Source organism: Zeugodacus cucurbitae, chromosome 5 (assembly GCF_028554725.1).
Source record: "Zeugodacus cucurbitae isolate PBARC_wt_2022May chromosome 5, idZeuCucr1.2, whole genome shotgun sequence".
In the NCBI taxonomy this organism is placed as follows: Eukaryota; Metazoa; Arthropoda; class Insecta; order Diptera; family Tephritidae; genus Zeugodacus; species Zeugodacus cucurbitae.
The window spans coordinates 57,358,052-57,385,627 of NC_071670.1; the positions used below are offsets into that span (position 1 = coordinate 57,358,052).

At 31.8% G+C, this 27,576-nt stretch overlaps 1 protein-coding gene across 2 annotated transcripts in view; it reads right to left on the minus strand.

Annotated features, from left to right (window-relative positions):
* Positions 1–4,918: 4,918 nt before the first annotated feature.
* The window catches only part of LOC105209111 (uncharacterized), a 244,326-nt gene continuing 221,668 nt past the window's right edge, over positions 4,919–27,576 (minus strand). For both annotated transcript variants that reach the window (XM_054231097.1, XM_011179308.3), the window contains exon 3: positions 4,919–5,095. In XM_054231097.1, the coding sequence (XP_054087072.1) occupies positions 4,941–5,095 (155 nt within the window). In that variant the 3' untranslated portion in view covers positions 4,919–4,940. The remainder of the gene's footprint in view (positions 5,096–27,576) is intronic.

Sequence of the window (27,576 nt, forward strand, 5' to 3'; positions counted from 1 at the left end):
ACAAATTAAAGTAAACACAAACCCACAGTTATACAAAAATCATAAACCAAGTGAAAAACGAATATAACATCAATCCACAAAACCTAAGGGAAATAACAAACCAAGGAGAACGAATCCACACCACGAATTATACCCAACACAACAACACGGAGGAGTAAAACACTATACAACACATAAAAGGGAATACAAACACAAAACAGGTCACTATTTTAAATATCCACTAACACTTAATTCTAAATAATTACATTTAAAACAATTAACAATATTGTCAACACACACCCCAATAAATTTATAAAGTTTAAAATCAACACACTAACTCTTTTCTTCAAACGGAATCGGCCTCATCGTCAACTTAACTCGACAGAGTCAAAATTTAAAGAGTTATTTTGTGGCTTAATATTGTTATAAATTTATTTTCACTTCGTTCATAGGTATTAAGCTTTAAGAAGTAACTTATAAAGAAATTAAAGGATAATAATAAAAATAAATAAAATTTAAAAATATTGTTTCAGAGATAGGTTATTTAACTGCAAAACTCCATCAAATTCATTCATTAAATTTCGGCAGAAATCATTTTATGATATTCCATAAGGAAAGACTGTCTTTAAGGATGCTAATAATATTCCAATACACTCAACTATACTATCATTTATCAAATTAAAATTCCAGATTGCAAAAATTAATAATAGTTGCCAACTATAATTATATATATCTGTTCATTCCAGTTACTTATATCGAAAATGTCTTAATAAACGCTATTAGTACCTGTTATGGTAATTATGTGTCTACGCACAGTTAATGTTCACGTAATGGCCAGCAACTTTCCCAGAACAAGTTAATTAACAGCTTATCTGATTTATAAAGAATAAGTGATAAGGAAATAAACAATTGATTTGAGTGAGCTAGAATAACAAAACCAACAGTTTGCGAATAAGTCGAAATAGCGGAAATGCCACAAAATAATTCGAGTAACCATTAAGGTTAATCGTCACTTTAAGGCAACAAGTTATTGGCTTTATGCCTAGTGAAAGTAGTGAGAAAGTTAACACAATTTCGAAAATTCACAGTTATTCTTGCATTCACTTGTATTTTATATTTCATGCATACATACAAATACCATAAATAGTCACATAAGCGCGTAATTTTATACTTATCTGTACATCGCCACAGATATGAAAATACAAGAATGTGTATTTGTTTGCCTCTTTTTAGAATTGCACATCTTGATGGTAAACAAAATAGAGCTACAGCTTCATAACCTCATTGTTGGCAAATAACAGCAAAAATGCTGCTCATTCACTTGCTGCAAGCGTTATTACTTACACTGGCGCCAACCAACATTGCATACCCACAACAGCTCAATGCAAAGAGGGTTTTTTCTTTGTTGATTGTGGTTCAGTATCCTTTTGGCTCATGATAAGGACCACTATAAATTTTGGTTCGATAAAATTTTAACCATCTGTTACTGTTCAGATAACCAAAAAGCTTATTTAGAGTAATAGGGAAAAAGCTCTGAATAAATATAAATAATTTTGTGAAGGTTTTAAGAAATAGCATTCTTCGACAAACACCTGTCAACAAAATTTTCTAGTCTAAAATATCAATGCATTTTTTTATAAAATATAAAGCTTATATAAACCTTATAATCCATTTACTGCTCCAGCATCTAACAAATATGTAAATGGGATGCTGCCGTTCACAGAAATTTAAAAACCGCATGAAAAGTGGTTTGCATTGCAAATTATAGGACCATTGGAAATTTAAGGAAAAGGGAAAATAATAATAATAAGTCCAACGGCAAAAGAAGGACTTACAACTTTACAATCTGATACTAAATCTAAAATTCTATTATTGTTTGTAATATAATATTTCTCCGTTTCATGCTCTGCGGTGTGCGTAGAAATTCTTTGTGTGTGTATAGTAAATATCTAAATTTGTGTGGGAGGAGTAACTCGTGCCAGCTTTTTTAGATTGTTATGAGCATAGGCACGAAACAGTAAATTGACTTTTAATCTTAATTCCAGGTGAAAGTCAAACAAGCTTGGGTGCAGCTTCATTTTCTTTGAAATATGAAGTTACTTGAAGGTTTACTTAACCTTTGAATGGTTACAAATACTGAACTTTTGCTTTTGATATTCTCCAATTTAAATTCAGTTGTTGTGGCACGTGAAAGAGTTTATAGCTATAAACCATAAGAATTTTGTTTCTTGAAATTTTGTACGCAAAGCGTTTGACATATCGAGCCTTTACCGCCATTTTAGCGTAAGCGACAAAAACCGAACTTTACAGGAGAAGGTTTTTTTTTTAAATACTTTTAACCATTAATGTGGTAGTAATTTAAAATTTCTCATACATTAATGCTTTTCAGACATTTACATATATAATTGAAAAAAAAAAAATTTAAATTACTACCACATTAATGGTTAAAAGTATTTAAAAAAAACCTTCTCCGGTAAAGGCTCGATATTATACGAGGGCTGCTATATATATTTCTGGCCTAATAATGAAAATAGGAATATTTATCAACGAAATGGAAATTGTCGGCCACGATTGAATTCGTTGTACCAGTTTTTCACAGTGCTATAGGATGGTGCTTCATAGCCATACAAAGATTTTAGTTCATCGATGCACTCTTGTCGCGATAATCCATGTCGAAAGTTGTGAAAAATGATCGCACGAAAATGTTCACGAGTTAATTCCATTTTTTGACCGAGATGATTTTTTTAATTCCCTGTAATTAAAACAACTCACGATTAAATGACAAAACGTTCTGAGTGATGTTATGCTAAAAATGTTAAACTTTCCCATTGAAATGTCAGATTGCACATGGCAACACCTAGTGTTGCCTAGGCCAGAAATATATATAGTAGCCCTCGTATATGCTCTAAATTACCTTAACTTAAAGAGTTTAGTTTGCTGCCTATTTTGTTGCACATTTTATGTACTTAAGTAGAAGTAAATAGTGAATATTGTCTATAACAATGTCCCTATAAGTATATGATTTTCTCATGTTCAGAGAAATTTCTTAGACAGCTTCTTAAAAGTGCTCGGGGCTTGCAGCCCTTTTGTTCTTTGTTTAGGTTTAAATAGAAACGTGATGCAATAAATATAATAATAGTAAACAGTTACTCTAAAATTTTCTTGGCGAAAGCATATGTCAACATATTGCTTCCGATTCAGTCACCCTTCAGTGTCATTGTCATCTTGACAGATTGCACTTAATTTCTCATATAAGTTTCTTATTAAAAGAGTAGTGTGTATGTAGTAAATGGTTATGAGAATATAAAATCTTTCACCTACCTAATGTCTCCATGCAAAAGTGGTATTATAACTCTTGTGAGCCATTTTATGTTTATTTTTTGCTTTACGCTGCTTCTTGTTGATATTAAAGCTGCTGAAGTTATACCCTTTAAATTAATATACACGATTGTATTTGTGTCTAGGAACTCACACGAGACAAGCTTACATGAGTTTAATTGTTGTATCATTTTTAAATATACTAGCATACTCATTTATAGTGCTCATATATGAGTTATATATGTATTATAAATGCCCTAACAGTAATTTCTCATTTTAAAATTTTTCACAAGTCAAACACTTTTCAACTTTATTCTAAAGTATCCTTGCACACACGCACATTTACGCACAAATGTCTTCTTCTTCTTCGTAAACTGTACTTTTACACAGCCGATTTGTTTATTCATGTTCGCTTGAAGGGTAAAATTTTTTTGACTTTTTGACACTTCATGCATCTGTAAGTGTCAGTGAGAGTTAAGGAAAATTGTGACATGGTGACGAATATGATACTTCACATGAAAGACTGAATTGACTTTTCTGTTACTTATTTATTCAACCATTCCCACATATTAATTTGATCCAGAAAAGTAGTCAATCGTGATTTCCATAGAAAATTACGGATGAACGATAATAAATATTGAGATTATATTAAATCAATGGAAAAATATACTTCTTTGATTAAAATATTATCAATAAAATGTTGAATTTTACTTTAAAGTTCTATAGTGTATATACCATAGTAATGTGTTACTCGCTTAGCTTTAGGCGTTTTTCTTAAAGTCCATTGGACTAGTAAATAATAGACCTTACTTTGATTATGATACTATTTTCGTGGAAAGAATTTTAAGATCCCTCTATACTTTGAACTGTGGACTAATAAATGAGATTTACTATACTATACTATACTATTACTATATTGCATAAACAAAACTTGTGTAAAATATGAATTAAATACATATATACATGTATGCATCTTTACTTTTGGCATGTAAAATAAATTAAAGTGAACGCAAATATACAAAAATATTAGTATCAGCTAGAAAAAAGAAAAATATAATTTTTGATTTATGTTAATAAATTGGCTTGCTTCTTCAAAGCTTAAGATTGTCACAGATATTATGGCAGCATAATACAGTTTTATATAAAACAGTGCTATTTAGTGAGAACTAGAAGCTTTAAAGCTTCCCTTTAATTTCAAGGTCAAATTCTTGTCCTTGCTATTACTGGCTGTCACATGGCCAAATTCGAATTTTCGCCTTAGAGATTAATTATGACGCGCCAAATAAACTCACCCCAGCCCCAAAGACACAAGTTAACACTTATAATACCGTACGTAATCAATCTTACTCAAATTGTGGTCGCCATGGAATTTATTTTTTCCAGTTTCCCGTTTGAATTAATTTTCTCGCGTAAGTGGAAAAGAGAATATATGCTAATTAAAGCTAGTTTCGCTCGGAAAAGTGAAAGATATCGTCGCTGGCTTCATTAGATTTGACATTATGCTCATGTTGCTTTGCTGCTTAATAGTTTTGAGTAACATTTCTTAATAAATCCTGACAAGCCATAAATCCAATCCATTAAAAGATTATAATTGATTCTTTTTTAAAGCTTTATTTGGAATAGAAAATATCAAAATTTTGATATTACATGAGTGTTACTGCCTCGAATAAATCATTCTCATATATGTATACAAAATTATAAATCACAATGGAAAAATTTCCTAAGTGGGCTGAGTTAACACGAATTCTTCGTTCATCTTTGCTGTCATCTTCAAGTCGCATGCTAATGAGAACAGCCTCTATTATTAGAAGAAAAAATGAAAAAGAGAAAATTAGTATAATTGCTCAAGAAAGTATCTTTCCGAAAGAGATAATTGAATATTTAATATTCTAATAGACTAAAATGAGGAGACAAACTGTAAGAGAAGAAAGGAGGACTGGCACGATTCTGCAGATTGTCATAAATTTTTATTGGAAGGCTTACTCTAAAATAATGCCAGATTGGCTGATAAACACCGACATTTATTCAAAATGTATATACATGCAAAAAGTACAACAACCATAACGTCTGGTTAAATCATTATTTAAAGTAAATTTGAGATAAAAATAATTTTTGAAGCAACTTGTAAATTATACAAGAATAATACAGTGAAAGTATTAATAAATCAGTGACCAGTTCAAAAATTTATTTTATTTTAAAAAGAAAAACCTATTACCGATTCTCAGTAACTAAATCAATTGAATTATCTTTTATCAACTAAAAGCCCGCCAGTGCTCGTAAAATGAATAGCATTTGATTGCCGACATGAAATTGGTGCTGAAATCAACACATAAATTTACAGCAAAACAGCATTTTTTAGAATCGCACATTAGGGGATATTTTATTAATTTACCCGATAAGGCTTGCGAATCATACATCCGTTGATATGTCGTATACGTAACCTTGTTTTTAATGTATTTTAGTCATGCATGACGTTTAAATAATCTAGTTCATGCACGAAAATGTGAAATATATAGCTAGTTCACAGCAAAAAATGTATACCATGATAATTTATTTAAATTTGATTCAATTGAAATCGTTTTATATAAAAATTTTGTTGGTTTTTTCTATCGTGTTTAATTTTTAAAATTTAAATTTTTAGGTAACAGTTGCGACAAATTTATTTATACCATCACAAAAATAAACTAAAATTCTAATATATATTTGAGGAAATTTTACTAGAAAATGTACAAAATTCTTAACAACCTATCCCTACTTTTATCAATTCAGCACTTCAAATTCCCCTCGTTAATTGTTTCTTGGTTTCTACTTAATTAATACCAATGTGAATCTCAAAGGTACCTTTCCGCTGATGTAACTATAAATAGCTATAATAAAAAAAGAATAAGACAGAAAGAGAGATAAACTTTTCAAACGGTTGTCAGGCAAGTGCACTGTTACATAATTAAGTTTGTAACCTAATAGTCGACAATATTCGCCAAGTGACAAGAACAGCGCGCTGCTTACACTAAAATATTAAATAAGTTAAATTAAGCGTGAGGCAATCGGTGAGGAAATTACAAGTTATAAGCAACCGCAAGAGCCTCATTACCGCAAAGGCCATTGCACCCGCTTTATATCCCATCTTAGTTGATGTTATGCCTGAAGGCAAGGAACTATTAGCCACTGCTCATTTGATGTTGTACAACAACACATTCACCTTGATTTTGTTGTTTTTACTGTAATTAGATTTCCCTACCTTCTATGATAATATCAGCTATTTCTTGCTGTTATATCATTAGGTTAGGAAATTTTCTGATATTTTAAATTTTTCGTCCATTTCTTGTTTAACTGGGTGGATGGGCTCTCATTTTCTTTAATGTGATAATTATCAACTACTTTTTCAGTTTTCTGAAATCATTATTTCATTCTTGGGAAACTGATGTAGAGCATGGTAAAGGATTTATACTTAATTTCACTTTGCTATATGTTGAGGCTTTTAGAAATCTCTACAAAATAACACATTACCATGCATATACACATACACCTTTACAACTTTTCTCAGGCAATGTACAGACAACCCGTGTGTGATTGTGTAAACGTTTGTTTTGATAAAAGAATAGCCCATGGCAGCATTTTCTTACCTTTCGCAGTGTGTTTCCATCATTTCTGTGGTTTTGGCAGAGTCATGTTTCTGACAAGGAAGTTATTTACACATCCAAATGAAGAGCCTGGGTTTGTGAGGGCAGCCGTAGGCTTTTGTGGTGCACTGTTGTTTGTTTCTTCTAAACCTTTGGTTGAAATTGTAAACACACTGTTAACAAACGTTATTTATTTATTAACCGCTTGCTTATGCATATTGCGAAAAAAATATGTGTGGTTGGCTAAAAGAACAATTATCATCACATTTACATATTTTCTCAGAGATGGTTTGGGTAATTGAAAATATTTGTTGCGAATGAAACACGATATTAAATGTGATTTACAATGGGTTTACTTGTATATATGGATTTGCCAAAAGGTTGTAAGAGATTATAGCGAATATATTGGAAAATTTGGTTGAAATAATTTTGTCAGTCAGTAAGTTTGAATTCGTAGCATTTGTAATACATAACGCCAAAGATAGTGATTGTGTTCACTGCTAAAGCATATGCTTAAGAGTCTTATATGCTATAATATAATCAATATAAGTTCTGCTGCCAACGTGACCACCAAATAATTGTTGTTTATGGTCAAAGCATTTAATTGTTACTATGTCTGGAAATTTTGTTGTACAACAGCTTAACAACTTTTAGGTCAAATGAAAGTTGACAACCATTAAACCCCAAAACACTTTCTATATCAGACTTTAAATGGACTTTGGTCTCTTAAGTCCTTTGCTGTCACATTTAGATTCCTTTCGATGATCTTCTGTATACAACCATTAAATGCTTCTTCACTTGTGGCGATTGTGGTTACATGCTTGTTTCGCTTATTCTACAAACTTTATTTCGCCCCTTCATTTTCAACGAGGGCTTAATTTTTAATTTCGTCGCCTTTGGGCAGACAACTTTTTGGTTATCTTTTCACTCTTTTCCTTTTGCAATACATGACCACAAAATAAATGAGTTGGAATAAGTAGTACGCCGCAAAAAAAAGAATTACTGCAGAGATAAAATCGGAAAAATGGTTCGTAGTTGATGGTGACGAAAGGCGTTGACGCATAACAAAATGAGATGATTTTTTTATTTATTTTAGGAAGCATATATTTTTTTTATATTTTTAATACCCACAAAAAAATTAAAAACATTTAAAGCTTCTTTAACCATTTCTTTCATTCAGCATACCCATCGTTGCCTTCATAACCACCGTCGTCATCATCTCGCTAGCTAATTGTCCTTTTTCTTTATTATTATACATCACGCTTGTTTTATGACACCGCGTGTATTAAACGTGTATTTTTTGTTTTCACTCCCTTTCATCTTTTACTTATAGTGCCAGTATTTTATTATATGTTTTTTTGTTTTACATTTTATTATTTGCACGCTTAAAGGGGAGATTAACAATACAAATGTACAGCTTAAAAAATAGTTCAAGCAAAAGTCAGGTGAAAGCAAACAATAAATTTATGATGGTCGAGGCAGTGATTTTTTAAATAAAGAAAGTGTTGATGTGTAAGAACAAAATTCTGAAAGAAATTGTCATCGATTTCGTAACATTAAAAACTTCTTCAAACTTCTCTTTCCTTTTTTGTTGCTTATTAGTTATCGTCAGCGTAGCTCAATCTCCAGTGACCGGCCCTCTCCATATCTTTTATATAGTTGGCATATTTTCTTTTGTTTCTACAATTATTATTGGTTTTCTTCATAAGTGTTTCTACATTGTTTAACCAGTGCTATATTTTATATTTTTGTTATTGTTGGATACTAAAAGTTAATACTATGTAAAGGAGAATAGGATATGCAAGAGAAAATATTTTTTGTGCTGCATCCACCCACAGGCATTCCTGGTCGCCTGGTAGAATATGATGTTTGTGAAATTAGCGAAAAATCGAAGAAATGTGGTAGAACTTCATTTTTCGTACGTCATGCAAATTTTAACCGATTTTGTTCATTTTGGTGTTAAATTAACGGGGTTTAAATGGAGTTTAGTTGTAATTGTTACTTATTGTTTAAATACATTTTTCTTTTACCTAATAGTCTCAACCTTTTATTATTCGAATACTAAAATTATATAGTACAGTTTGAGCCAATAGCCAATCGTTCTAACTATATTATTATATCTGAATTGTGAATGGGCCAATACTTAATAATTTACAATACACCGTTAATATGTATTTGCATTTATTTTCTGTGTTATTTTTGCCTGTTTACCAACATACTTCCACTTCCGGTTGTTCTGCATTATGCGGTTAGCATAATATTCATGTTGTTCCCCATGGCGTATACGTAACAGCGCAGCCACGAACCAATCGACAGATATTTGACATTTTCATCATACAATCTCGTTAAGTCTGAAAGGTGGTTATAAGGTAGAAACGAAACCGTTAAAGGGAACAGCAGGATGTCAACAACAACAAAATAAAATACAGAAAATTTTTTAACTATAATAGCTAAGAAAAAGGAAGGAATCTCTTGACTAGCATGTACATTACATTTTTGTTTGAATTACCCAGACTGTTAACTATTGTTTGGGGCTGTCTCTGAATTTTCAAATAAATACGACAATAATTGTAGCGGCAATATTCTAAATGTTTTTTATTTAAAACTTTTCGTGAGACTGTTTCAACAAACTCCTGCTCAAATGAATGTAAAATTAAAATAGAAAATTTGAATATAGAACAAAGAAAGTGGGCATTTTGTCACGGATGACTAATGCCTTTTGTTCATATTGTTGTGTAGGGAAATAAGAGCAGACAATAGTCGCCCTAAAGCAGTTTGAAACAAAAAAATTTCAAGAACTTATTGTGTAGAGTTAAAAACAAAATTTCTGTTATTTACAAACGAATTCTGTTCCTCCATTTTATGTTTTTCTCGCGCAAATATTTGTATGAGCTTAATGTCGACCCTAATTTTATTTTAACTGTTGATTCGTCACAGACATAGTTGTAGAATTATTTTTTTCTTTTTATTGTACTCGTTTAAATTTTGCGTATTTTTATTAGAAAGAGGGGGGTACTTCATGGAAATTGCTGAAGCAGTTGGTGATTTCTTCCCGTGTTCCATATAAATAGATCGCTATGACTTTCCTTAAAGTAATTCAGTAATTTTGAAAATAAATAGGCAGGTTTTGAAAAAGGCAAAATTTGTTACAGCTTTTTCTGAATTTTAGTTGCTCATTTGCTTAATAAAAACTCAGGCTTTTGGAAAACTCATTTTTGTCTTGAGTCGAGTAGTTGCTATTCATCACATTGAAGAGTTACGTTTAGGTACAAATGCTATGAACACTCTCATAAAATTAGTGCAGGTATCTATGCTTGCATATACACATACATATTTCATTCACATAATAGAATTGTGAAAAATCAGTAGGAAACATTATGAAGTGAACTTTACCTGAAATTTCATTTGACCAATATTTCAAATTTTCGATCCAACTAGTTTTGAGAGATATTAATTGCATCTCGAATTCTTACATTAGGTTAGTCAGCGGTTAATTAGCCATTTTGTGTTCGCAAATGTAAATATAGCGCCGGTCAGATACATGCTGAGAATATAAGTTTTAATATAAATTTTGCATTTAAAATGAGAGTAAGTACGACCACCAGAATATATGAAGGAACATAAATTTGAGTGTTTGTGTGTAGTTGTTTGCGTGTGTTGATTTAATTAACCACATATGTGCAACTCTGTTCCTGCGCTTCTGTTTATGTGGCAAATCCAGTTGATACTGAAACTGCAATTAGTGGCCAGCCAAGTGTTCACATCAATTAGAGAAAGTGGTGAAATTGGGTTGTCTTGTGGTGATGCAGTCGTAAATCATTAGCACCAGTTTATTCTAGCTTAGATAATTGCGGTTGCTCATTGAAGGTGATGCTGTATGTAAGAGGTAACACGAATACCTGGTACATCAATACTTAGCCAAATATTTAAATCAAGTACATATTCTCCTATATATGTATGCATGTAGGTATGCAACAACACTTTTGCATTTATATTGCTTCAATGGTTCTATTAAAATATGCTTATGCACTTTTGTTTTCACTTCAATCCGGAAATAGTCTTTCTTACATAAGTTTTGCTCAAGCAAGCTTTGATAGTATCTCTAATTTTCACAATTTCAATGGTTGTACAATCTGCTGCATAAACTCAGCGATGACTCCCGTTGAGCGCTTCTTTTTTGAGATTTCTAGCCACCCTTACTTATGCTGCTTAGCAGTGCGAACACTTGCTTATAAAGAAAACACTTCGATTATAAAACTATTTCCGCCAACACCACTGCGTATACGCAACTTTATAAAATGAAAGCGAACAAAGACATTCCACAGACATACTTTACGGAAGTGACAAGATAAGAGAGAGAGAAATAGAAAAATATTGAATTTGTAATTTAAAAAAATGCGTTCGAACGGAGGTCGCTTATATGAACATATCGGTTGATTGGTTGGTATGTGGCCACTCTCGATCAGATTGAATTACTTCGATAAATTAACCGGCACTTAGACGTCTCAGCCATGACTGCTTGTATGTAGATATATAACTAATGTATAACACGCAAACATATTTTGTTACTTTGTTACTTGTGCAACACATTCTTTGTAGACTTTCGGTAATGAACTATAATTAATTGTTGTAGTTGTCCTAGTAAAAGTACTGTTACTTGAATTATTTATGATTAAATGCACAAACGGTTGAACAGGGAACGCTTTATATTATAGAGTACTTTTCTAAGCACAACAAACATATAAATATATTTTAATATGACATTTTTGAGATTATATACTTTTTCGAAGCATCGGTTATTGTTTGAAGAAATGAAACAGATTTAGTCGATTCATAAATAGTTATCTAGAAATATGTAAATTCAAAAGCGTTCAGAGATAATTTGTTAACTTATATACTCTTTTATTGCTCAACAATATATTAGCGATATATTTTTCACACTACAAATTTACTTAGAAACCTTTTAACATTTACTATTACGTACTATAAAGGCTCTGAACCCTATTATATTATTTACATGGAGTTAATAGCTTCAATAGTGACTTTTAAGTTGCGCTGATCTACAGCCTTTATTGGCCACAAGTGTCCATTACTACCATTTTGTTTCCCTCCTTTCGAAGTGCGTTTTTCTTGCAAGCGATGTTCAGTAGTTTCTCCATTTTATATGCGAATAAAGTCAGAGCAATGTGCTGCTTAATGTGTTTACGTGCAAGGAATTCAAAGAAGATTTGTTCGCTTATAAATTTATTTTATACATTTTCACACACGTTGAAGCGTAAGTGCATCCAAGTGAATGCACATTTGAACTTCTAGTACCCAGTACATTTGATAATTTACCACAGTATTTTACAATTTCGACTTACAAAGCTGCCATTCACTAAGCCTTAACTTTTAAACATTATGTAGTATATTGGAACAAACAATTGGAGTAAAATACGAAGAAATATTTTAATTTTAATTTATTTGTTTTAATTATAGAAATGAGCTCAGACATTATTTCATTTCTATTCAAGAGTTCAAAACATAATTTTCTACGTTAATGTATGTATATAGTTATGATCTTTCTTTTTTCGGGCTTAAATGGCACATTGGATTCATATATCATCGACACAATAGCATTAAAAAGGCTCTTCGTGCTACTATTTTACTAAATTGTGTAATTTTTTCATTTCCTCCATTGTTCCCTCTACAAATATTGTGTTTTCCACTTTCTAGAATATTTCAAATCTCTGTTTTGGCAAGTGTCTTCGCTAAATACTAGTTCGAGGAAGAAGTGAGCTCACGTTCTTAATAATAAATTACCTCATGGGTTACATCTCAGTGGGTTAAGTATTAATATATTAAATATATTAAGTATGTGTTCGTCTATAAAATTACATTGTGACAGCTGCTCTTCTCATTTAAGTGTGCCACAAAATCTTAATTCTTTGGCAGTTTACATTAAGAATATCTTTTGTTCAAACTCATTTCGAGGTGAAGTAAGGATAATTTCAGCTGCGTGACTTTGCACATTTGCGGAAGAAAGTAAAATAGTTAAGAATTATTTTTAGAGGATTAGCAAAGTGAAAATGAATGTTAATTGAATTCCGTGTCATTATTTCTCAGAGGAATGCTTTCTCATAAAAAAGTGAAAAGTACAAAGATGGTTAAGTGAATTTTGAAATTTTAAAATATTTGGAGATATATAATTTTGCTCAGATATCTCATGTTAATTTTATTTACATCACAGTATACATTATATAAGACCGCTTTCAAATCGAAAATATTGTGTTTGATGTATAGTATAATATATTCTAACTTTCGAGTATTTACAGTACACACACATTACACTCCATTTTAATTAATTTAATAACCATCAAATAGATATATGTAAGTCTTAAGTCACACTGCTTCCAATAAATAAAATGAAATTCCGACAATCGCCTCAGAAGAATAAATTCGCTGGCATTAATTAATGCTTTCCTGCGAGCTCTCTTACGTTGTCGACACAGAAATTACAGCTAATTATTCTCAAAAAAATCTATTTGATTTTGCAGAAAACACTCTGCAAGCAACAGCCAATTAATACTCTTTCAAGTGATAGCTCATTTGAGTTTAAGTGTAAGCAATTTATATTCACGGAAATGTGTTCACTTACAATGCATGTATAATACTTAAAGCAAAAACTGTTTAACAAAACTCTGACTTTCCCATATATCTCATTCAGCTCATTGTTTGCTGCCTCTAAAGACCTGATACATTAACTGGTTTATTTAAATAAAAAAAAAATTAAAATTCAGTAATTTGTGCACTTGAATTTTACTGAAGAGTATTGAAAATTATACAATTAATAATACCTTCGTATTTTGATGTATATGGTGGGCAGGGCGTATACGTTATTCACAAAATAGCTATGGAAAAATATATACTCTTACTATTACTCAGTAGTGATATTTGAAATGTATCTTGTTAGTTTCTAAATCCTACTTCTACGAAATAACACAAAGTACATTAAGGCAATTGTGGCATGCGACCACAGTCAATTTGCATACTTGCAAAATTTGCCATATAAAATCTCTTTTATAAAATTCACAGCTTCGGCTTTCAGTGACACATTCCGCTGCGACAAATGGAATGCAAATTATTTAACATGCGGTTCGAAGTTCAAATCTCTTTGCGATCACATTCCCTTTGTTACCCACAAGTGATAAAAAATATAACGAGTTTTTATCGTTGTAACATATGGTTTAAAATTGGTTTAAAAAAGTTAATATATATATTATGATTAATTTAATTTGATTTATTTTTTATATATTTGATTTATTTTCGTTTATCTGTATTTGTATTTGTCTATATTTTAATTAACTAAATTTGTTAATATTTAATAGATAATTCATGTCAGCATGATAAATTCTAATTACCATAACTCACGAGACATTCAAATAATACAGAATTAATCTGTGGTAATCTTTTATGAAATCCTTTGTTTGTTTAACTAATTATTACAAATAACATGTGTAGCTTTATGGCTTCCAGATTAATTTTCATTTATGTCTGTAATTGAAATTAATCTATTTTACTATGAAACCGAATACAAAGGTAGTTTACATGCAGCCAAAAAATGCGGAATTAATAGTTTTAATTATAGTGAAACGATGAAAAATAGAGGAAACTTTTATTGATATTAACATGTTAAGTTACATAAATCTTATTTTTTAAATATTTTTTCTTACCAATGGACAAGCAGGCATAGTTCCTCAATAAATAGTTAGATGTTATTCTTAAGTATGTTATTGAAAAAGTTCACTTAAATAATCTGATTATATATTCATTTCTCCGCACTCAGCTGCAAAAGTACAAAAAAAAAAACTTTACCAAATATGGGCCTATCCTTAATAACATATTTAGCTAACGAGACCATCACCTGATATTTTGTGTGGGCGTGCTGGTAATTCATCAAAATACAATATTTTCTGCGGTGGTGAGATCGGTTTGCTTGAAAGTAATTTAATGATGAAGCCTTTGAAATGCCGTAGCGATATTTGCTTATTTTCATACAACTTTCCTAATAAATAATAGATAACCTGAAAAGTAATACATATTGAAGGTAGTGTGAGCTAACTGCAAAATTACAATTTAATAACGTAATAACAAAGTGCAGTCGTGATCACGCTAAAGCTGTACAACAATCCATTAGGGTTTAAGGATTGTTGCAGTTTTAACATAATACCGCTAAAGGTACATATCCACTGTAAAGTGTAAACATAGAGGCAAATCGTAATAAATCTAAAGTATGTTGGAGTAATTGTTTTATTCAGCTACACTTTAATAATTTCATATTCTTTAATTTTTAATTTTTTTCATTATTATACAATAATGAAACACACAAAAATATTTGTAAATGTTTATTATAAAATTATATTAAATTAATTTTTGCTGCTAGCTGCAATAAAACAGACGAATGCATTTAGTTCTCTCTCCTGCCAGCGGTATTTTTACAATTTCTGGAAAGCTTAGCTGCCGGGTGCTTTTTAATTTTTTTGTGAACTTTGAGTTTACATAAAACAAAAATCTATTCTGGCTTCGTTTCATAACCGGCATGTGTGTATGTGTATATATGTATGCACTAAGTTAATACGCATTGTTTGAAATTTAAATGAATTTTGGAGAATGTTTTCACAAAGCGTTGCTTCCAGGAAATTGCTGTTTGTGTACGCTTAAGAGGATGTTAGCCATGTAATTGCATTTTGGGTTTGGCGCGATGGCTGTGTATATCTTCTGCCGTAGTTTGCCTCTTTAACATACTTCTCATAATAAAACCATGGTGTGATAAATTTTCCCTAAGATTCACTTATAGTTTGTCCCGTTACGACATTATTGAACATTTCGGAAGAAGAACCCAGTTGCAGTTCATTAGTAAATATCAGTTTTGCGAAAATGACTATTCTCTTAAGGAAGGGGGGGATTGTATGGTTAGTTTCGTCGAAAAAAGATCTTTTTTCATGAATTTTTTAGAAACAAGTAAGGAAGGGCTAAGTTCGGGATCTCGCAATTTATTGATGTAATTTTATAAAGACAACACAATTCGACCCATATATTCGGCATAAAGTTCAATAGAATAACGAAAATCATCATAAATAGTATATGGGGACTGAGGTAATTCCTAAACCGATTTCACTCGTTTTCACCACCAAGATACAATGTATCGAAGACTATACGATCACTTAATTTAATATTACTTATAATTAGGTATATAGGATCTGGGGGAAGTTATGACCCGATTTTTACCATTTCAGGTACAGAGAGAAACTGTTATAAGAAAAAAATTCAGAGGGAATGAATTACATTAAAATATCTGAGGGATTTACCTATATTTTCGGTGAAAAATTAACCTTAGGCACTGAGTTCTTCATGTTTGATATCAGGGGCCTTGAAAAGTCATGGTCCGATTTTGACAATTTTTCCACAAGTGATGTCACAGCTCAAATACAGTATTTGTGTAAAGTTTTATTCCGCTAGCTTCATTGGTTCCTTATGAATACATTATAAAGTGAACGAATCAGATGGAATTCAAAATTGGGTTATATGGGAAGTAGACGTAGTTGTGAACCGATTTCGCCCATATTCCACCCGTGTCATCAGGGTGTCAAGAAAGTGTTGTATACCGAATTTCATTGAAATCGGTCGAATAGTTCTTGAGATATGGTTTTTGACCCATAAGTGGGCGACGCCACGCCCATTTTGTATTTTGTAAAAAAATCTCAGTGCAGCTTTCTTCTGCCATTTCTTATGTAAAATTTGGTGTTTCTGACGTTTTTCGTTAGGGAGTTAACCCACTTTTCGTAATTTTCAACCTAACCTTTGTATGGGAGGTGGGCGTGGTTATTATCCGATTTCAACTATTTTCATGGTGTGTGGTGGGGTATGTAAGAGACCCGACTGCAGAAAGTTTGGCTTATATAGCTTTATTGGTTTGCGAGTTATATACAAAAAAACTTATTTGAGGGCGGGGTCACGCCCACTTTTCCAAAAAAATTACATCCAAATGTGCCCCTCCCTAATGGGATCCTATGTTCCAAATTTCATTTTCATAACTTTATTTATGGCTTAGTTATGACACTGTATAGGTTTTCGGTTTCCTCCATTTTGTGGGCGTGGCAGTGGACCGATTTTGCCCATTTTCGAAAGCAACCTCCTCAGGGTGCCAAGGAACATGTGTTCCAAGTTTCATTAAGATATCTTAATTTTTACTCAAGTTATCGCTTGCACGGACAGACGGACAGACGGACGGACAGACATCCGGATTTCAAATCTACTCGTCATCCTGATCATTTATGTACATATAACCCCATATCTAACTCTTATATTTCTTGGTGACACAAACAACCGTTATGTGAACAAAACTATGATACTCTGTGCAACAGGTTGCGAGAGTATAAAAAAATATGAAAAACAAAATTTGTCAAAGCTTACCCCCCCTTAAGATAGTCTTTAATGTCATATTTTTTCAACAATTAATTTCAGAGCTATTTTTTCGACTTATGTTTAGCATTATCTATAGATACATCAATATATACAACATCAATATATATTTACATTTGCGCTCTTGCATGTTTAATTTGTGATAATCCCTTAGCTTCTTAGCTTACATAACTGTTCCCATTCGTTATATTTAAGTCATATGCACTTGCGCCACTTTGCTTACTACTTATCCTCACTCACGCTTATGGTTGAACTTTTGTCTGCACTTCTACTTGGCCACATTAAACGATAGGTCACGGCGAATGATGGAATGTGAAATGTTTTCGTACCGTGGCAGTTTGCGGTGAAAGTTAAGCCCCAAAGTCCTTATTTTGCACTCTCTCTCGGAATAAATGTGCATGTACTTATATCTCCTCATTCATTCTGGAAACCCACTGAAAGCTCATATGCATTGCTCATAGTACTTTGTTGTGCAAAGCATTTGCATACATATGCTAAACCCAAACCATATTGTAACCTTCTACGGCTAGTGAGTTCATCGTCAAACTTTGGTGGATTCACAAATAAAAATTATAATAGCTTTATTCTTGTTTTTAGATGTCTAAAATGTCTTATTTAAGAAAAGGTTAACAGTAGAATCTTATGCACTTATGTTTATTTTTCTTTATACTTATTCTCATCCTCTATCGTTCCTTCTAGATTAAATATTTAAGAAACTTTCACAAAAGTTGCTCACATTACATCTTCGGACTTACTTTCTCTACACTTGTGGTCACCACATGGGGCTGCCCGTGCATTGGAATAGTGAAAGAAAGTAAAGAATGTTTTTAAGAAATTTTAGTTCAATGAAATGCTTCAGACTCCTCCTCCACCCTCTCCAGCTTCCTCTTTGTACTTCATCTGTCTTAATACAAAGCATTGCAAACTTTCATATAAAATCTTTCAATGTTAAGTCTAGAAAAGTAACTGAATTTGTCCGTGAACATGACGTCTGCAAAACCGTTAAAAAGTTTCCTAAGAAGTATATATGTGAGTGGCGGCCAACTGAGGATTTTGCTTGACGTTTTCACGTTTTTTTCAGGACACAATGTACAACTAAACAATTGAGATGGTGTGTGGCCTCACATTCGGCTAGTTAATACCGCCCTCCAAGCAATATAATCACATTTGTTATCGTCAATTTTCTAGACGGTCAAGTGCCGGTTAATTTCTCGAAGTAATTCAATCTGACTTAAAAATGGTAGTAGATCACGGCCACATGAAATGCAATCTGTGCGAATATTTGTACTTGTATGTCGGCTCACAATATTGGTAGGTCGCATTGGCTGTTGGAATTTTTAAAGCTATTAAATTTTGGTCTTTTGCTTTCAACTGTACTCTAAAACGAAGTCTGTAAATTTTGTTCTGATAGAGAGGTATATCCGTCACTTGCAAGCAGTGATTTCATAGCCCTTTCTTGTTCGTCTGACTTCAATTGATCAAAACCTGAATGACCACGTGCTGCACTGTAGTAAAATAAGAATTTCTCGGGGGTTCAAATATACAACTATGGCACAGACTTAATTATAAATTTATGAGTAATTTATGTAAATATTTTGAAATTTGTGTTCGTTAACTGCAGAATATTAAGTATATTGATTTATAAACTGTTTCAAATTGTGAATAACAGGCACCACTTGCATTATATTTTCAACATTTATCCATTTATCATTCGACTTACACGTCATTGTATAAAAAATGGCCATGTGTACTACAAAAAGTATGAGCAACGATTTGCACACCTGTAACAGAAAAAATAATGTTCACACTCACAAGTGGTCGCCTCTGTCCATATCGTTTGGTTGTGGTGACAATTACACTTATATCTTTACCTTGAGCTACTTCATGTGCTTATGTTGTCAATGCTGCACGAGCACATATATATAAATGTAAAGCTTGTTAATTAATAGGCGGTGTTTAGTCATATGATACTTCATAAATAAATTTGATATTGTCAATATCTTGTAATGCCTTAACACATGTTTTCAGATGTTTAGTATGTGATTTAATCCCAAATTTAATGATAAAAGTGACTAACAAAACACCATTAACATTTCTAAGTGCTTCTTGAGTATTCATAAATGTGTGTAAAATTGGCTTTTAACAGGCTTTTAGTTCTCATGCCAACCACTGAATGTTATTATTGACTGATACAGCAGGACAAAGGATTCCTATGTTTCCTATGATATATTGTTTATGGTAAAGTCTTAGTGCACATCAAGTTCTATTTAGATGAACAGATGTAGCAATCCGAGAGATTATCTTTTCTTTATACGCTTCTTAAACCAAATACGAGTGTGTCATATGCATCATTGAACAATGTTGGACCTGCGAAGTATAGAATATTAGTCACAATAGTATAACATATTTGTTTTTTTTTTTCAATCAGAAAATACGTTCATCCCTTACCTTTTCTTCCTCTGTTTTAAAATACTACTAACGTTGGTAGCATTGTTATTTCGTTATTTTCAAAAATTTAGTATCTAAGCGTGAATAGCATTGTTCTTATGGCTAGTATTATTTGGCTGCCCTTTTCCAACGTTTATTTGCCGCCCACCACTCTTCAAATACAAACAATAATATTTCAAAGGATTGGTTTCTTATTATTCTTTGCATAGTTATAATTTTCAGACCGCCTACTGTTTACAAACGTGGTTCACTGCACACAATAGAGTATGCCATTTTATTTACACATGTTAGTAGATAAGCACTCATATGCCTACATGCTCTTACGATTGGTTTCGATACCTAACAATCGGCAGGCTTTTTATTTGCTATGTTGCCTCTGCAGTGTTGTATATAATGCTCAAACTAAGCAAGGGCTTTTGTTCAAATGTAAGCAGTGTTAGTAACGAATCCCCATAGTACTTACTGTAAAAAAATTAAGAAACTGTGACATTCGGTATTAAAAAATGGCCACAAGAACAAAGATAAACTGTTTGTGTGTGGCTTAAAGAGTTCTGAATGATATTTGTGTGGTCATATTGTCAGAAGTAGGCAAGTCCATTATATGCAATCAACTCATACTGGAAATAGGAGAAGAAGTTTTCCACAAACTTACAATGCACAAACGATATTAACCAGCAACAATCAGCAGTCCAGCAAAAACTCAAATCCATTGACTTGGAAAAATAAACCAAATGGAGAACATAAGTTAAATGAATAAGTGGTTTGTGATAAAATTCTACATAGTCGCGGTTGCCAATGTATGAACGTACATTAAAAACAAAGGCGGAGTTGTAAGCCGAAAGCGTTCATTGGAAAATATAGCTCTAATGAAAAGCAAGTATGATTCTTCTGGAATATAAATGCAGAAGTATAAAACTTGCTTGAAAGGTGCTCTCACCAGCCTTTCACCAAACAAAATAAAATACAATTGAAGGACTGCACTGAAACTTATTCCAAATTGAAATTGTTTAATCAATTCTAGTTACCTAGTACATCATATTTATTGAAAAAATGAATTAAACTGCAGCTGCAGTTTCGCGAATTAATTTTTTGCTTAACATATTTGCATATGATGTTTATAGAGACCACATTTTTACAATATAATGTAGTTATTTCTTCAACATGACTTAGCTTAATTTACCAAACTATTTCTTATTGTGCACATTTCATGTTCTTTTCGTGCTTTTGGATTTACTCCGATACGCCCACACGTTTATCGCCTGGCTATTGCTTAATTAACTTTCCTTTTTCGTATTGGGTACGTGTTTTATAGTACAGCAATTATACACTTTTACACGTTTTATATTCGCTTTTATGATTTCACCGTTTCCTTGCTGGTTTTTTCTTTCCTGCTAAAATATTTATATTACGTTTACGCCACGTTTACGCACTTTTTTAGTTGATGTTAACTGTTAGGTGTTGAGCGAGGCAAAAACAAGATGTAGTCAAGCAAGCGTAAATGGATGATAACAAAGACTAATGTCAAAAAGAGGTACCAAAATCCTATAAAATATTGTATACAGAAATTGACAACGGATGTCGTGAAAAATTTAGGAATTATAAATCAGACTCTGTAAAGAATATTATTCTTGTTTAAATAGCACTTTCTAGGTACAGAAGCAATTTTAACTTGGATCTTTCGACTAAATTCTCTTTAAGTTTAACCATAAACTCGTTTTAATTACCAAAGCATCCATAAATGGAGTGTGATATCTATAGAACACACGCATTTGCTATTAAATTAGAATACTATTTCAGCTACTCTTTCAGATTAGTTTAATTAAACTAATCTAGTATCTAATTATAGCTAACTGTTTTTCATTGTGTCCTTCTGTCATCCGGAACTCTCTAAGCTGAGCTCTTGCAAATGTTGATTTCAACACCAAGTAAACAAGCTTAACTCAGAAAAAATGCAAAAACAAATATGAAAAGTAACAGCTGTTGCGAAAATAAGCGTAAAGAAATTTAAATTCACAAGGTTTGTTTACATTTTGGCTAAGGTCAATGACCTTTGACAGGGGGACGCAGAGATAGTGAAGATTAGTGGCATCAGCAAGGGACTGATAAAAATTCTAGTATTTACACAAACCGAAGCACACTGAATTGTTACGAGGATATAGGATAGGTTTAGAAATAAAATTTTCATACATATATGAAGAAGCTATACAATTTCAATTTGGTAATTAATTTATGAGAGTTGAATATACTTTGTACCAATATTTCTCCATTTATTTTACGGTTCCAAGGATACTTCTCATTCTCAAGCTGTACTGTATATTTTCTGTGTTTTAATACAATAATCATATTATAATCTTTAAATTCCTTACAATTACAAGTTACACCTAAATATGTTTAATACAAAAAAGTGGTAGGAATTATTATATTCATGTTTGCCACTATATGTAAAGTATATTATCATACATAAGTTGGTAATTAAATATAATTGAGCCAATTCCTCAGAAAATTGACAACTGCACTTGACAACAGTATTTTTACCTATTTACCCTAATTAACATCATAGTCATATTATAATGAATACATAAATGCTGTCCCTAGGCGTATAAGCAACCCGAGAGAAATTTTTTTAATATCCTATGTGCTTGTTGATCTTTGAAATCTCGCATTTCAAATTAAGTGCTTATAACTTGTGATTTCAAACTACTTCCACCCTTGTTAAATTGAGTTCAAGGGTAAGGATAATTTAGTTTTCTCTGTTACTTCACAGCTTTCCTTTGTCAGCTAATACACAACGCTCGATTATCTACTTGCTAATTAAATTTAGTGATGCCTGAAGATGAACTAGACATTATGGCAGAATTAATATTGTGTGCACGAAATATTAATTGCTATAGCAACCCTTAATTACATTGCAAAGAAGATTAAAAAATATTTCACGATTTCTTATTAACAAAAACATTCCCCATACGAAATTTTAACATGAAGAAACTAAAAGCGTTCTATAATTTAAATTTTTTTCTGTTTTCAAAACTCAACATTTATGCAAAATAAATTCGCCAAAAGTCGACTTATTTTACTTTATATAAACACTCCCTGGGAAGTAATAAACAGACCATTAGTTGCTATTATTTCTTTAAAACACCTCCGCTACTTATATAAAATTTAAGTATATTTTTTTTTAATATATTTTATTTCTCAATTTACGTTTATTGTATGCCTTGTGCTCTTTTTTGTCACTTAATTCTTTTCCCAGTTTGTAAAATGCAAATCAAGTGAAAACATTTGCCACAATTTGTCTAATGGTGAAATGTGTATGTTGTCTGTGCATACAAGCAAATGTATTTTCTGTTAAGATATTTTTCACTTTTCGTAGACCGTCTTTAAATTATCATGAGACTAATTCTCACCTATTACATAAGGCTTTTGCTCATTTGTAAATTTGCGGCATTCAATGGCAACCACTGCGTTTACGCAACTTTGCTAATCGGATTGTGTTTTGGCGGCAGGCAAATGTTGTTATTTGTATTTTGCGAGGGGTCTCTTAATAACATACAAACACACACTTCTTATTTATTTTTTGTTATTGTAGCGGCGTTGTATTTTGACAATTGTTCTTTTTGTGACTTTAAATGTACAAAATTTGTGGAAACAAATACATAAATAGCTTCCAATTTCTCATTCTTTCTTTTACTTCCATACACAAACTTTTGAAACAATAACGCATACGTCTGGTCATGTTTCCATTTGCGACATGAAAGCTTCTGCTCTTTCCCACAAAATCTTTGATTGATGGTTTGAAGTAAATCTGACATCCCGACGAAGAAATGCAGAAACTCTCTAAGCTTAGATAAAATTATGGATTCCGTGATAACTAAGTTAAAGGCGAAATTTTAGGTTTTTTATTATTGTTTATTTTCGGTTCTGTTTGTGGTAAAATTATGTCACGTACTCCAAAAACAAATTGCTGTTTTCGAATAGAGAGATAGGAAATTGCAAGGTGTTTTTGTTTTGGTCTTAAGTTTTTCGTACATGTATGCATAACTATAAATATATATTTCTTCATTTCCCTCCATATTTGCATTTGAATATAATATGTACCGAATACTCATAAGGAAGATTGCACCTGTTTTCGGTTTGATGGAACTAAAAGCCCCTGTAAACCATTAAACCTTTTGCACGACTGTAAAGTCGTCGGCCTAATTTCACATGTTTGTTGATGCGCCTCACTACTCATGCTGAACAGAGAAGATAACTGTTGTGGAATTAGTTTCTTTTTTCGCATATAGTGTTGCCTCCTTAAAAAAATCCTTAAAAAAATAAAAAAGCTTTCACTAATATCATACTCTAAACGTATAAAAAAAGTTTCAAATTTTGTTCTAAGCAAATTTAATACTCTACTACAAATCAAATTTAATATCATTAATAAATAACAAAATAACTTAATCTTCCTATTCCATTGAGGGAACTAGTTAGATTAGACTTTATAATTAGCAGTAAATTAGATCCATATTTCTCAAGGAATTCAGCAATGCTTAAACTAGAATTATACTAATATTTACAGATTGCGGTAGAAATTGTGTTCAGAATTATAACTAATAATAATCTTACAGTAATATTTTCTATTATGTCAACTTTTCGGTACTGTTGGGTATTGTCAATCAAAATTGTCCACCGTGTAAGTAAATTTTGAGTTCCCGTTTGCATTGTTTTTAGTAAATACTGAGTTAATGCTGAGAAAAATATTTTCATACTAAAGATAAACAATTAAAATCTGATTCATATTGATGCTGCTATATAAAGCATATAATTATTTTATATATACCTTTTGAGCAAATAAAAATTATTGCAAAATCGATAGTCTTTATATACCGAAAACACTGTCAATTCAATTGATATATTCAAAAACTTATATAACCATAAGCAATTATGCCTACATCATTGTAAATTATTTCGGTTCCTATTGGTGTTTCTAAGGGTGTTAGTCTATTATTACGATTTGTTGTTTGATTCTTCCCCGCTTACTATACTAACATTTGAAGGTATTTGTCGCTCTGTCTGGCATTGTATTAAAATCCACAGCAGATTTGTTATTTTCACACACGTAGCGAAAGTTAATATCATTTTTATTGTCTGCCATTCGAACTTCTGTTCGATTGTGTTTTTACGTGCAAATGCGATATTGTCCTTCTGGCAGCTTTGGATGTCTGTAACCATACAATAGCAAGACTCCTAACACACTCATCAGCTAAAATACAATTAATTTGGAATTTTCCTTCGTTTTTGTTGCTTTCATTGGCGTCCAGTTCATTTACAGCCACACAATAATTTGGTTTATAATTTCACAAAAGCAATTGCTGTGGTCTTATAACTTTATTTCTGACTAAACAATCCTTAATAAAATGGTAAATATGTTGGAGAATAGAGAACATGACTTGAAAAATTAAATCAGATTGATCAACCGAAAAAACTCTGCGAGAACAAAACACTGATATATTTATTTATATTGAATTGCTTGTGGTGAGGAAGTGACAAAGCAGAAATATCATAATGCTGAGAAAAAAATAAAATTTAAGAAAAAATTAACAAAGTTCCAAATTATGCAAATAGCATTCGATTACTCGCCGCACCAAGCGCACCAAGTCATGTTCACATATAAGCTCATGCGGAAGCTATCGTACTGTTAAGTCAGGAATCTAGAAAGCACGGATATTAAGATCATTTAACATGCACTTTGCAAACCGACAACTAGTTCCACTCGTGCAAGTATGATATGTTTGATATTTACACTGCATGCATTTTAAAAAGTAAATTCAGAACTAAGGCAAAGAAAAAAATTTATGAACTTCTTTGTGCAAGCAACTGAATCATGAGTTACATAGTAGTAGTTGCATATGTGATTTCACGGATATAATAGAGAAAATGTATTAGAAGCCAACATCATAAAAGTATAAAAGTGTATCTTTACATAAGCGCAAACGTGTTTCTATTTATATATGTGGAGAGATTGAGAAGGAACAAATACTCATATAAAATATGATGCCAACTATGACGATTGTTAGGGCATATATTAAGTGCGGTATGAAATGATTAAAAATTTCCACTTGTCACTTCACTTAATCAACCATCCTTACTGAAAATTGTTTGATACATAGTTCCCACTATCAATATGTATGCGTTTCATGACATTTTTATTTTATCTATTATTTAAATTTCATTCTAGTCCTTTTTACACAGAGTATAACTTGATATAACTTTATTTTAATGGTTTAAAACTTTTGTAATATATAGAGTTTTATTGACCACTCAAACGACCGCTTTGGTCACAACAAAGTTTCGCAATATTAAATATAAATACACACTCACTCGCACATGTGCCCCTAACAGAGAAGGCAACCGAAGCAACTCAATGAAAATAAAGCAGACATGCAGTGTGCGCAATGGTCAATTTCCTGCTGTGTTTAACCAATTTGCATTGGATGTGATGCAAACTTTTCACAAAGGCAATAAAGCTCCATAAGCTCCTTTGAGACTGCACCGTTAACCAATTTATTACTATTAATTGATTGTATGCCAAAAAGTGGGTTAGAAAGCATATGTTCGATTGTAAAGAAAATTAAAACTATTGACGTATCAGGTTTAGTAACATTTGCGATAATACAACCAATTTGATTACTAATCACTCATACGTCATGGGCGTAGCAATTGCAAGGATTCACGAAGGGAAAATTAAAGAATATTGTGCCTGCAATAGCTTGTGCGGTCAAAAAGATTCAAGTGTGGGATCTTTCGAGGTCAAGAAAATTCAAGATAAGAGTGAATGGAGATGAAATTAGGGCTCACGTCAAGTCAAGTTAAGGGTTTGAGAGAATCGATTTACACTTTATCTTTCATAAACATCAGTGAAACACTAAATTTTTAAAAATTTCGCTGGTTTAGGTAAACATTGAACAAATGTTATTTATATTCGCATTGTTCTCCATTCGATTCCCAATGCTAACCACTACTACCAATTAAAATGGCATTATTGCCTAGCTTCTATTGGTTAAGCTGCTTGAATTTAGTACGGCCACTGTTAAAGTTTCTTTCTTTCTGTAATCATCGACTCACGTACTCCTGCACCGTACTACATAAAAATACAGAAAAGCTTAAAAACTTTCCGCTTTAATAAAATTAATATTTGTTATCATATTAGTTTGCACCCACAGCTGCTTTTGCCTATGCGTGAATATTGTGATTTATAACATCATTAAAAATTTGAAACACATGTTCTCCTTTATTTTACGTTTGTCAGGCAACACTTACTTATTAATTGAGTTGTTATAAATTAAATTATTAGATACTGAATTTTCGAAATATTTGGCTCACCAGGTATTATGAACTTGCACAGTATTCTCTATCTAAGACTAAGCCAATTTTAATTAAATTCAATGCTTGTGTACAAAGTTGTATTCAGCCTACAGCAATATTGTTGGAATTTGTAGTAAATTTGATTTCTTGATCAAAATGAATTAGTTACATCAAGGAGAGCAGCTCAAATGTAAACATTTTTTTTTACTTTTTATATGTAATATTCTCTCATATCATATTATATTTACTTATACACATGCTCACTCTTATGACGTATAATATATTTGTAAATCTGCATTAGAGTTTAACTTACTTAGCAAAGGATTAGTGGTCGGGTAGTTTTTCAAACATATTCTATGGTAGTCAGGCACTCGACCCCCACTAAGATCATTCTATAAAACAATTC